General features: G+C 39.1%; 1 protein-coding gene across 1 annotated transcript; it reads left to right on the forward strand.

The window, feature by feature from the left end:
* Positions 1-5,666: 5,666 nt before the first annotated feature.
* On the forward strand, positions 5,667-13,303 carry ppm1ka (protein phosphatase, Mg2+/Mn2+ dependent 1Ka). The gene is made up of 9 exons (XM_029454612.1): positions 5,667-5,823; positions 8,102-8,199; positions 8,287-8,463; positions 8,785-8,957; positions 9,028-9,128; positions 9,416-9,581; positions 9,705-9,849; positions 9,948-10,082; positions 12,225-13,303. The coding sequence occupies exons 2-9, from the start codon at positions 8,128-8,130 to the stop codon at positions 12,354-12,356; spliced, it is 1,101 nt and encodes a 366-aa protein (XP_029310472.1). The 5' UTR covers positions 5,667-5,823; positions 8,102-8,127; the 3' UTR covers positions 12,357-13,303.
* Positions 13,304-14,222: the final 919 nt, after the last annotated feature.

The following is a 14,222-nucleotide window of genomic DNA, read 5'->3' on the forward strand; positions in this document are numbered from 1 at the left end:
ACACAAAATCCGAGGGCTGAGATGTCACTGCTCAGTGCCAAGACTCCTCAATTGAGTTCTCTATGTCCAAAATCATCCACACAGAGGAACGTTTCTGGGACGAGAAACAGCAATGCATCAGGGTCCAAGGAGAAACTTGATCGTGAAGATCCAAGTGTTGGTTCTGGATTCAAAACCAGTTCCAAATCCTGTTCAAATTCTAAAAGCGCTTCTAAAAGTGGTTGTGCTTCCAAAGCGGTTCTGCTTCCAAAACCAGTTCTGGATCGAAGGAAAGCTTAGACTACAAAACAGGCACAAATTCCAAAGTCAGTCCCAACTGTAAGTCCGGGATGGGTTCCAGAGATAGCCTTGATTTTAAAACTGCAACTGAAATCAAAGCAAGTAAAAACTGTCCAGATTCTAAGACCATTGTGGGTTTGAAATCTGGCATGGGGTCAAAAGGCAACCTGGATACTAAAACTCCTTCAGACTCTAATTCTGGTTTCCTTTCCAGTTCTAAACCCGGTCCAACCCGTTCGACTTCTAAACCTTCTCTGGTTGCCTCTGGCTCAAAGATGGACCCTGTTGAGTCTATCTCCCCATTGTCCTCTATAACTGGGTCCAAAGACTGTAACCTCAAGGCCACAAGCTCCAGTACTAAACCTAGTCCAGGTCCTAAAGCTGGTTCAGATTCTTCCAGGACTGAACCATTTTCTTCTAGCTCAAAGTCAGCTCTGGCGGATTTGTCTCCCTCCTTGATGCTCTCTCCGAGACCAAGTCCAGCAAATGGGTCTGGTCCTGGCAAAACTATTGGTTCTATTCCGGCTGGACCAACAAGGGAGGTCCCAAGGAGTCCTGGTTCTGCACCAGGTAATTACATTCACTGCATTTTCTTAAAGAATTAAGAAACATCTGACAAAAACAAAACTGACAAACAGAATATATCTTTAAAAACTAGGTATGACAATTCTGCAAATCCAAGGTTCAGTTAAGACCTCAGTTGTTTATGTGTTTTTTGTATTGTATTGCCTCGTAACATGACCACAGAGTCACGACACGAGACCGTGGACGTCTGCGTCGTGGTTTTGGTCTTGGTTTCAGAACCTTTACACCCTAATTTAAAACGTATGAGTATTACAATACTCTTAGATTGTCCTTCAGTCTTAATCTAACGTTTTTGCTGTTTGCAGATTCCGATGCAGGCCTGCTGGCTCCTCTGGCCTCCTCCAGCCCCAAAATCCGAACCACTGTTTCCTTGACAATGACGAGAGCATCCACACCATCTGTTGCTGTGGAAACTAACGCCAGCATGACACCTCATAATACCAGTCTAATTCAGGGTCTCACCTTTGACTCTATCACCAAGACATCGGCGAAAACATGTGACGAGGAAGAAAGGGTGGACGTGAGGAGAGTAGGCACCACGCTGAGTCACCTGGGAGACGCAAATGGCAGCGGTAGCAACATCCCATCATCAAGGGCAACGGGTGTGGGAAGTGAGAAGGAAGAGAAGAAGACTTCATCTCCCCTCCATCCTCTTCCTCAGCTTTCCACTCATCCAGCGAGCTCCAAGACAGTAAGGGAGACAGCGACCATGACTGACCCGAGTGAGAGGCTCAATCAGCAGGGAGGGGAGCGGAGAGAGGTGGGCGTCCAAGTGGAGGTGGAGGTTGTTGAACGCTTGGCTTCCACCAGCTTCAGTTTGCACAGGGGAGCTCCCTACTCCTCCCTGATTGGCTCTCCCAGCTGTCAGTCAGGTTGTTTGACTTCGCCGACGGTCCCGTCACTGTGCTGCATCCCTGCCGGGCAGCCGCCTTTCCAACACGTCTGCAAGATCGACATCGAGCTGTGCAGCCGATCAGTTCTTCCCTCTGTTGTGACTGACCAGGCTAGTTCCCTCCCCGCCTGTCTGCGTACGTACAGCTTCCAGCAGAGCCCCACCCTCGCACGACTCGGACAAAACCAAGACGTAAGTGCTGAGAGCATCTGGGAGGAAGAGGAGGAGGGAGTAGGGAGGAAACACAACAACGAGGAAGTGGAAGGTGACGCAGAGGAACAGGAAGAGACGGTGAAGCCACAGAAGGTGGTGTGGGACGACCAAGGGAGGACGTGGGAGGTGTACGGCGCCACAGTGGACCTGGAGTCCCTGGGCACGGCGATTCAGTCTCACCTAGAGTCAAAGATTCGGGAGCAGGAGAAACACATCTGGACTCTGAGGAAGTCAATTTGCTCCGACAGCAGCCTCCGAGCGTACACGATGAAGAAGAGGATAAGCGGGATTCTGGGATGCTGCAGAAAGGCGCCCGCTGTGGCAGACTGAGACCTGTACAGAAAGTTAGAAATCCTTCGTACACAAGTTGTTCACTGTTTACAGCACGCACCTCTTCACTGGCCTGCATGTAGTTCTACAATATTCATTTCTACAAATAGAGTAGAAATAAAACCCTGGTGCACACAAAACAAACAAGCTCCAAGTAGCTAAAATATCAACATTCATGGAACTGTTGTTTTACTTTACGTCATTTACGCCGACGTTTACATGCAAATACATGAAAATGAATATTCCACTAATATTCCCGTTTACGTGCAGACAGCAATTTGTAACATACTACGAGCCGCTTTTTAGCATCGAAATAGGAGTTTTTCAAAGTTTTGGAGTATTTGCACATATTCAAAAACCTGTTGATGTCCAAGACTTTCATAATGTTTAAACGTAAGTTCTCCTTCCGACCATCAGGGGTTTTCTTTTGGGCATGCACCCCTAATTCAGAATATCAAAACGTATATGCTGTTTACGTGTACAGTATTGTCATATTCTGAATAACAGTGGGATATTAGGAAAGCTTGTAAACATAAACAACGTATTTATTTATTCTTTATGGGGTTTTTTTAAAGTGTAAAATGTGGAAGACGTTTGTCAACACCAGAGGAATATTTATTCACTATAGCAGAAGTAAAAAGCATAAAACAAGCAGCAGTTATAACTAATAACATACATCTAGCTATTTAAAATAAAATTTAAAGTTCCAGTTTTCTGAAGTGGAGCGAAGAGGACAGCAGCTCTCGACTCACTGGTGGTAAATATTTCATCCGCTTCCTTCACACCGCCATCCCACTCAAGCACTCAGGAAGCTGTGTGTGTGTGTGTGTGTGTGTGTGTGTGTGTGTGTGTGTGTGTGTGTGTGTGTGTGTGTGTGTGTGTGAGTATTTTGAGTTGCTTGGTCAAACATTGTAATTTAACAGTGCATCAATGTGAACTGTACAACATATTTAAATTCTCCTTTCTTTTGTTATATTTGAGGCCCCAGTGGGAGTTCATACTAACATAAACTTTTAGTGCACTATCTGTTGTCTCCCTTTGCAGACACGTCCTCCCCGTTGCTCTTCTAGCTCCCTGCTGTCCTCTGTCGTGGAGTCGTGTTGTTGATGCAGCACCGGGTTGCTTCTCTGAATTATTCAGAAACATTAAAGTCACGCTCATGTTAACGACAGAGTCTCTCCGCCATGTTTTATTCAGTCTGTGCTTCAAATAAACTGAAGTCACACACACACTTCAGTATCATGTGGTTATAAAGCTACTTCAAGTTTTGTATTTTATTGAGCGGTTATATTTCACATACGTATTTTCAGACAGTCAGTCGGAAAAGTAACAGGCATAAAGGTGATATTTAAATAAAATAATACAAATTAAGAATTAAAAAAAGATCTAAATACAGAAAAGAAAAATAAGAGTATTAATAATAAATGTATTATACTAAAGTAGAACTACCTCAGTGTATTATTATTATTATTATTATTATTGAATTACATATATTCTAAATAGTGAATATGTCATGCAGTCTGTAGTTCTTTTGTAAATTTCATTAAACATTTTGACTAAACGATAATTATGGTCTGCAGAAACATTGTGCACATAGTATATTCTGCATATTAATGTTGCAGCTTATTGTTAGTTTGGGTTTAAAGTTGGATCACTTAAACAAATGCAGTGACTGGAACTGACTGTTGTTGAAGCAGAAAGACACTGACGATGTTTAATTAGGTTTTACTGCCACCTAAAGGATAAAAGCTCAAAACAAGTAGAGGAAGTATTCAGATCTTTAGTAAAAGTACTAACACCACACTGAGAAAAAGTAGTTAAAGTATAAAATGTCCCTTGTGTACTATTATATATTATATCGTTAGATTATTATTACTCATGCATTAATGTAAAAGCAGGATTTTACTGTTGTAGTCATTTTAAACTAAAGATTATTTTCTTTATGGATTAATCTGATGTTTATTTTCTCCTTTAATACATTGATTGTTTGGTTTTTAAAATAGTAAAAATAGTGAGAAATGCCGTCACAATTACCCAAAGATACACAACAACCAAACATTAATATTATTAAAGAAAAAGCAGCAACTTATTTGTGAAGCTGGAACCATGAAATTTCTTTTTTTTTGAATGACTTAAACAATCCAAATAGTAGGTAAAGTGTTGTAAAACAGTAAGTAAAGTAGACTTGTACATTTTAATATGTTTTGCAAATAAAAGTACTCATTTGTAAAGTAAAGCTGGCAGATAATATGCAGTAATAAGTACCAATATTAGTAAACAAATGACTTAAACAATCAAAATAGTAGGTATAGAGTTGTAAAACAGTACTAGTACCTAATATTTGTACATAAATAGGCCTACAGTAAATGTACTTAGGTACTTTCTACCATTGCAACCTCTAAATTACCATGAAGTGCATTAGTTTTGGGCGTTCCTAATAAACTGAGTGTAAAAATGTTAAGTTTGTTGTTTTTAAGCTAACGTTACTGAAAACATTGTGCTCCCTTATAAACCATATAAACTCTGCTGCTATTTTAACTATTTCCACACATAATTAAGTGTTTCTAAATGAATCAATCACCAGATTTCGCTTTAGTAAACATGAGACACTGGACTTTAGTTACATGTATTACATGTATTATTACATGTAGTATTACATGTATTACATGTAGTATTACATGTATTACATGTATTACATGTAGTATTACATGTATTACATGTATTATTACATGTATTACATGTAGTATTACATGTATTATTACATGTATTATTACGTGTATTATTACGTGTATTACTACGTGTATTACTACGTGTATTATTACGTGTATTACTACATGTATTATTACGTGTATTATTACATGTATTATTACATGTATTACTACATGTATTACTACGTGTATTACTACATGTATTACTACATGTATTATTACATGTATTACTACATGTATTATTACATGTATTACTACATGTATTATTACATGTATTACTACATGTATTACTACATGTATTACTACATGTATTATTACATGTATTACTACATGTATTATTACATGTATTATACATGTATTACTACATGTATTACTACATGTATTACTACATGTATTATTACATGTATTACTACATGTATTACTACATGTATTATTACATGTATTACTACATGTATTACTACATGTATTACTACATGTATTACTACATGTATTATTACATGTATTTACTTTAACAGATAACAACAGTGAGGAGAAAGTGAGAGAAGGAGAGCTCAACACTTCTTCTTCGTTGATCTGACTTGGCGCCAAAACCAGGCACACGCTCTCCATCGTGTTCGGCGATGACGTCAGCACTGTGCTCGGATTCTGATGGACGCCCGTGAGCTCAGTTTAAATGCCCTCGAGCGCAGCCACACTCGAGTTTAACAGCGCGAGCGAGTGCGACTTGAATGCTCGAGGCAGCTGCTGGGGTCAGAGAACACCTGTTGCCACGGAGACGGAACCGGCGGGAAAGAAATCACCACTAAAATAAAACAGGTGAGTTTTTGACTTGATGTTTTTACACTCATGAAATCCTTCAAATCAATTTATTGTGGTATTATTAAACATTGTAATTTTCTAGAATCTAATGAGTGTCTTGTCTGTGGTATAAGTATTAGGTTATTAAATGTTTGTAAGTCTATTATATGTTATTACCACTCAAATCTATTGTTGTTGGAGTAGTTCACTTCAGATACAGTTTGTTTATTTAGTTTGTCTTTGTTTAATTGTTTGTTTTAAGGCTTTCAGACTTTTTCTCATATTTATTTTCTGCAGTATGTATGTGTGGCTTTAGTTTCACGCCATCTAATGGTTATATATATATATATATATATATATATATATATATATATATATATATATATATATATATATATATATATATATATATATTATATTCCTTTCACATGGATTGAAACAATGTACATATCATTATAGTACAACAAGCTGCAAAAACAAAATAAAATGTGAATAGTTTACATTTTTAAATGGTTATCATTATTCAGGAAATAGAAGAAACAAATAAAGAATACAAAAACTGGCATTGGCAACAACAGTGATATTATTATTATTATTATATATTATATACAGTATATTTTGGGTCTCAATATTATTATTATTTATTTATTTATTTTTACTTCAAACTACATAAATTCCATTTAAAAATCTTTATTCTAAATATATACAAACGGGTGGTTTGTTATGGATATGTAGGTCAGTGGGTAACTTCCACTCATGTGCTCCCAATTACGTATATGCATTGTTGGGTTTTGCCAACAACAAGGTCACATGTTTATTTGTGCATGCCGTACCATGTAAAGGTCATTACACAATGATTGCACAACGTTAAACTTCTCTTACGCGAAAGTGAGTTTAAATCCAGATATGTCAGCAGCTGGTGACGCAATGTTGTGTTAGTATCTGAAGTTTGCTCACTGGGAAATGGAGGAAAGGTGATAGTGGTGGAAAATAACGAAGTACATTTACTTCAGTACAGTTTTGAGGTAGTCATACTTTACTTGAGTGTTTCCATTTTATGCAACGTTATACTTATTCTCCACTACATTGGGGAATATTGTAAGTTATATTGCACTACAGTTAGGCACACTTTTGGGAGATTTTGTGTCTCTTTGTCGTCATTATCACATGAAGGCATTAATAATGATCAATATTTAATTTAATTTCCCTTCTTAGCAGCAGCCCATCCTTCAAAATAAAAGCTCTAGTTGGGGTTTTAGATCTTTTTATTGCAGTTATGTTAAAATGTGTTTCTTTTCAGCAGACTCAGTACTTTTAGATCCAGCTCTGGTGTGTTTTACCTGATTTGCAATGAGGCTGAAACACAGCGGGAAGTGGGGGGGCTATTTGTGGGGTACACTCACACCCACATACACATCCAGAGATAAGGAGTGCACTGTGACTTACGCAACACATACCAGAATATGGCCGTCATGTTGGTGCAAGGATCTTTTCCTTTAAATGCTGAATTCACTGCACGTTTAGTTTTTAAACACTGTTCAGCTCTTTTCATCTTTAAAACTGACCGCAGGTACGGCTCCTTTTTAACATTTCTATCTTTGACTTCATGTGTCTGTAGGTCACAGACTGACGCATGAAGCTAAACATAGCCATGTTCTGATGTTACGTAAAACCAGCTGAAGGAAGGGAAACCCAAAGCTGTCGACCTGCAACCGTCCAACATACTGTCGAGTTTATTTATACACAACATCCTCACTGCTGGGAAACATGTTACTGCACAATCAATACTTTTACTACTTTAAGGACCTTTTGCTGAGAATACTTTGACACTTTTAATGCTATTTTGAGATCCTGCGCTCACAAGGCCGAGTATTTATGTGTTGTAGCAGTTCACTGAGCCACCTCAGAAGATGCTGCTATCTGCTGTTGTTGTTGTGCAAAGGGAATTATAACATTATCGTGATGTGTTCAAATGTACTCCTTTGAAACGTAGTTTTTGCTGAGAAACTTGAATAAATCCAGTTTTCACAGCAAATTAAAATAGGAATTATAACTTCTAACAAAACCAGAGTGATAAAGGAGTGTATGTTGAAGTGCATGGGATTTATACATGTCTGGTATCGTGACATCACGACTGCAGACAGAGTTATAAATTGTTGTATTTTATCAGATGCAATAAAACAAAACAAAAAACAACGGCAGCAATATAAATCAGTCGACTGGTTGTAAATTAAAAATGTTTGTTCTTGACGAGCAACTTGAAAATGTGATGTTTGACATTTTATTAATATTTCAGAACCCGCTGCCCGGCTTCCTTCAGACATGTCGTCTCCAGTTCTGCTCAACCTGCTGCGATGCGGTCGCTCCTCCATCACCAGACAAACCTTCCTCACCGTACGACTGAAATACATCTGAGAACTTTCACCTGCTCTTAATTTAATTCTTTATTAACAGGTATTTGTATGATTGGTCGCCCTGCAGGTGGGCGGGGCTTTGCTCGGGGTGGTGGGCGTGCGGCGGGCCAGCGGGTCGGCTCGCTTCGACAGCAGCGCCGGCGTCCGGCCGGTCACCTGGGACTCATTCGGTATCTGGGACAACAAGATAGAAGAACCGATACTGCTGCCCTCCAGTATCAGATATGGGAGACCTATTCCACAGGTGACTGGAGGATAAATGAACGGATGAACGGATGAATGAATCAGTGCATGAAAGAGTGAGTAGATGAGTTGATGGATAAATAAATTGATAAATGGATGAGCGAATGGAAGAATAACACATGAATAAAGAATGAATGGATGAATAACACATGAATAAAGAATGAATGGATGAATAACACATGAATAAAGAATGAATGGATAATTAACACATGACGAATAACATGTGTGAAAGGATTAATAAAAAAAATGAATGGATGAATAACACTTGGATAGAAGTCTTATTAGACAAATGAATGGATGAATGATGACTTCACCCTCTCAGGTCGGTCTGTCCCGGGTCGGCAGTGCGTCTGTTTTGGGTCTCAGGAAGCAGAACGAGGACCGTCTCCGTGTGGCCCGTATCCACGACAACCTGCAGTACTTCGCCGTGTTCGACGGTCACGGCGGGCCGCACGCCGCCGACTACTGCTACACCTTCATGGAGAAGTTTATCAGGTTAAATATCTTTATTATATTAATTCAACACTGTGAAATGATATTTATTGTTACTTCCTGTTTCCTGCAGAGATGCTCTGGAGGACGAAGACGACCTGGAGAAAGTTTTGAAGAAAGCTTTTTTAGACGTTGACAAAGCGCTACACACACATCTCAGCTACTTTAACAACGGTGAGACACACACGTACAGAAGTACGAATACTTACTACCTTTTATAAGTACATGCTGCGTTTACTGCTGTGCTGTAAAAGTGTCAGAGCATCTTTTGTAAAGTAGAATTAAATGACTTTATATTTCTATTTTAAGGTGTTTTATTTTATGTATCAGCAAAAATAATTGATGAATGAATTGATTAAAACCATGGTAATAATAATGACAATAATACTATTACTCTACACATGCGAACACTTGTGCATTAAAAAGGTACTAAGCCCTCCCTCCTCCATCTTCCTCCGCAGCCTTCTTCCTGACCGCCGGCACCACGGCGACGGTTGCTATGCTACGTGACGGCGTGGAGCTGGTGGTCGGTAGCGTTGGCGACAGCCGAGCGTTGTTGTGCAGGAAGGGACGAGCCAACAAGCTCAGCAGAGATCACACACCGGACCTGAAGGAGGAGAGGCTCAGGTACACACTCATACTCATTAATGTGTGTGTTACATTAATGTGTGTGTTACATGTTTCAGCTTTGTGACGATGCATCTTCCAGCTGATCCATGAGCTGCATTAAATGTGTGTATTTGTGTTCAGGGTCCAGAGGTTGGGAGGCTTTGTGACGTGGAACAGCGCCGGTGTGGCCCACGTCAACGGGCGCCTCGCTATGACTCGCAGCATCGGAGACTTCCACCTAAAAAGCAGCGGCGTCATCGCTGAGCCGGACACGCAGCGACTCACCGTGAGTCTCAACGTCATCGACCGTTTTGTTAAAAAACGTTTATATCCATTAAGAAGATAAGATTTTATTTGCGTATGTGCTCCTGTGTTTCTGTGCAGGTCCAGCACGCCACCGACTCTTTCCTCGCTCTGACCACCGACGGCATCAACTTCCTGCTCAGCGACCAGGAGATCTGTGATGTCATCAACCAGTGCCAAGACCCAACAGAGGCTGCAAACATCATCGCTCAGCAGGTACCAGAGTTTACATCCAAAATGTGTCCATTTGAACCGATTAAAAACATTCTACAGAAGAAAAAGCTCATTTCTGTCCGCAACTGGAACTCACTACATATACAACACAGGACTGATGACACCATGACAGGTGAGAGAGGAAACGTTACCTTCAGGAACATTACACATGTCTCTGTCTCACTACATATACAACACAGGACTGATGACACCATGACAGGTGAGAGAGGAAACGTTACCTTCAGGGACATTACACATGTCTCTGTCTCACTACATATACAACACAGGACTGATGACACCATGACAGGAGAGAGAGGAAACGTTACCTTCAGGACATTACACATGTCTCTGTCTCACTACATATACAACACAGGACTGATGACACCATGACAGGAGAGAGAGGAAACGTTACCTTCAGGAACATTACACATGTCTCTGTCTCACTACATATACAACACAGGACTGATGACACCATGACAGGAGAGAGAGGAAACGTTACCTTCAGGGACATTACACATGTCTCTGTCTCACTACATATACAACACAGGACTGATGACACCATGACAGGAGAGAGAGGAAACGTTACCTTCAGGAACATTACACATGTCTCTGTCTCACTACATATACAACACAGGACTGATGACACCATGACAGGAGAGAGAGGAAACGTTACCTTCAGGAACATTACACATGTCTCTGTCTCACTACATATACAACACAGGACTGATGACACCATGACAGGAGAGAGAGGAAACGTTACCTTCAGGAACATTACACATCTCTCTGTCTCACTACATATACAACACAGGACTGATGACACCATGACAGGAGAGAGGAAACGTTACCTTCAGGAACATTACACATCTCTCTGTCTCACTACATATACAACACAGGACTGATGACACCATGACAGGAGAGAGAGGAAATGTTACCTTCAGGAACATTACACATGTCTCTGTCTCACTACATATACAACACAGGACTGACGACACCATGACAGGAGAGAGAGGAAACGTTACCTTCAGGAACATTACACATTTATCTGTCTCACTACATATACAACACAGGACTGATGACACCATGACAGGAGAGAGAGGAAACGTTACCTTCAGGGACATTACCCATGTCTCTGTCTCACTACATATACAACACAGGACTGATGACACCATGACAGGAGAGAGAGGAAACGTTACCTTCAGGGACATTACCCATGTCTCTGTCTCACTACATATACAACACAGGACTGATGACACCATGACAGGAGAGAGGAAACGTTACCTTCAGGAACATTACCCATGTCTCTGTCTCACTACATATACAACACAGGACTGATGACACCATGACAGGAGAGAGAGGAAACATTACCTTCAGGAACATTACACATGTCTCTGTCTCACTACATATACAACACAGGACTGATGACACCATGACAGGAGAGAGAGGAAACGTTACCTTCAGGAACATTACACATGTCTCACTACATATACAACACAGGACTGATGACACCATGACAGGTGAGAGAGGAAACGTTACCTTCAGGAACATTACACATGTCTCTGTCTCACTACATATACAACACAGGACTGATGACACCATGACAGGAGAGAGAGGAAACATTACCTTCAGGAACATTACACATGTCTCTGTCTCACTACATATACAACACAGGACTGATGACACCATGACAGGAGAGAGAGGAAACGTTACCTTCAGGAACATTACACATGTCTCTGTCTCACTACATATACAACACAGGACTGATGACACCATGACAGGAGAGAGAGGAAACGTTACCTTCAGGAACATTACACATGTCTCTGTCTCACTACATATACAACACAGGACTGATGACACCATGACAGGAGAGAGAGGAAACGTTACCTTCAGGAACATTACACATGTCTCTGTCTCACTACATATACAACACAGGACTGATGACACCATGACAGGAGAGAGAGGAAACGTTACCTTCAGGGACATTACACATGTCTCTGTCTCACTACATATACAACACAGGACTGATGACACCATGACAGGAGAGAGAGGAAACGTTACCTTCAGGAACATTACACATGTCTCTGTCTCACTACATATACAACACAGGACTGATGAAATGTTACCTGTTCTATGTTGTGTTTTTTAAAGGCGTTGCAGTACGGCTCGGAGGACAACGCCACCATCATCGTTGTCCCGTTTGCATCCTGGGGGAAACGCCAGTGCTCCCCCGCCGTCTACAGCATGAGCCGAAACTTCGCTTCAAGTGGGAGATGGGCGTAAACTTCACACACGAATCATCACTGAGTTTTACAACTTTTTCAATCTTTTCAAATCTGTAGATCAGGATTGAGTGGCTTGAGTTTTGGTTTCAGTGTAAATAGAATGTATATTCATATATTGTACAGAGACAAAAACATTTCTTATCCCTCTTGTGTTTCTGTCACATTGACGGCAGATTGTCAATTTTCACAAACTCAAATTCTCCATTTTACGTCACTTGTACTCCACTACATCTTAGAGGAGAATATTGTACTTTAAAAAACATTAGCTTAATAAATAAGGGAAAAAAATCAATAAAAATGTGAAAGTAATATATAGAATAAATAAAGTGATTTATATGCAACTAATAAATAAATAAATATTTTTTATATATGTAAAGACATAAATGAACAAATAAATGTGACTTCTTCCACCGCTGCTCGTCAGGAAATTCAGTTTTTGAGTTTTGAGTTCAGTTTGGTGTTAAAATAAAATGTTATGTTACTGAACTGTTAATTTTGTATCTGCCAGATTTAATCCTAACACACGTTACAGAAACGTAAATTAATCTAAACGTAAAATAAATTAACAACTCGGAAGTGACAAAGAAAACATGTCAAATACTACATGAAGAAATAAAAGCCAAAGTAAAACTGCAGCTTGTGAATCGTTCTGTGTTGTTGTTTCATTTCTTAGTGCGACTGAACAGCTCAACCAAACTGTCCTGTAGACATTAATAAAGTTTAGTTACAAATTCTTTGAGATAAAAGTCTGAAAAAAAGCTAAAATCTGAGAAAATATAAACATCATTTTGTGTATTTTAAGATTTTCTGTATTTACAGTAAAACTCTACGATTGTGTCAACGTGAAGTGAGCGAGACCCTGAAACCTTTGACCCCTGACCTTTGACCCCCCTCTGGAGAGGCTCTGTGTGCAGAGAGGAATAAAGTTTGACTTGTTGAACTTCACTTTGTTTCTCTGTTTTTGTGTCTTCAAATGCACCACACCGTGGTGGAAAGTAACATTTACTCAATTATTGTACAAATTTGAGGTATTTTACTTGAGTACTTCCATTTTATTCTACTTTATACTTCTGCTCCTCCACATCTCAGAGGTCGATGTTGTACTTTTGACTTCATCTGGAAGCTTTAGTTGCTCCACACATTAAGAGTTTTGCACACAAAACATAAAGAAATATGATGTTTTGTTCTAAATTAAACTATGATGTTGACGTATTAGTAATAATGTCGAGGTTTGGACGAAACATTGTGAAGGTTTCACTTTAGGTTCAATCAATGAAATAATGCAGAAAATAATAATAATCTTTAGTTTAGTTTAAAATGAGCTCCAGCTCAACAAACTGTAAAATCCTGCTTTGATATTAATGATGAGTAATAATAATAATAATAATAAACAAAAGTTTCATTAAATTATATATATAAGAAATGCTGTGTATAACTAAAATATATATTTTTTATTCCTGGTGTTTTTTTATCTTATTGTTTAATTCAATTGTAATTCAATCATTAAAAAAATATTAAATTAAACTAATTATTTATTAAAATAAGTTATTAATAAATACATCTATTGTTGTTTATTTGTGTTTTTTCTGTGTGAAATATAAGCATAAATATAGAAATATATATGAATATTTATTCTTATTTATATATATATATAAAATGATACTTAATATACAAATAAATATAAATGAATATATAGAAATAAAGTTGCGTTGTAGTACCAGGAGTCACCAGTAGATGGAGACAGTTTCACCCGCACAGATTGAGCTGCTGTTTCCAGTTCATGATGGTGAACGTGTTCCTGTGGCTCCGCCTCCTCAGGGTGACGTCACACATGTGCAAGAAGCCTGACATGTGAAACCTGCAG

Source organism: Cottoperca gobio, chromosome 18, assembly GCF_900634415.1.
Source record: "Cottoperca gobio chromosome 18, fCotGob3.1, whole genome shotgun sequence".
Lineage (NCBI taxonomy): Eukaryota > Metazoa > Chordata > Actinopteri > Perciformes > Bovichtidae > Cottoperca > Cottoperca gobio.

Coding starts and splice junctions, on each gene's coding strand:
- ppm1ka (XM_029454612.1), top strand. CDS start 8,128: ATGTCGTCTCCAGTTCTGCTCAACCTGCTGCGATGCGGTCGCTCCTCC. Junction 8,200..8,286: donor CCAGACAAACCTTCCTCACC/GTACGACTGAAA, acceptor GTCGCCCTGCAG/GTGGGCGGGGCTTTGCTCGG. Junction 10,083..12,224: donor CAAACATCATCGCTCAGCAG/GTACCAGAGTTT, acceptor TGTTTTTTAAAG/GCGTTGCAGTACGGCTCGGA.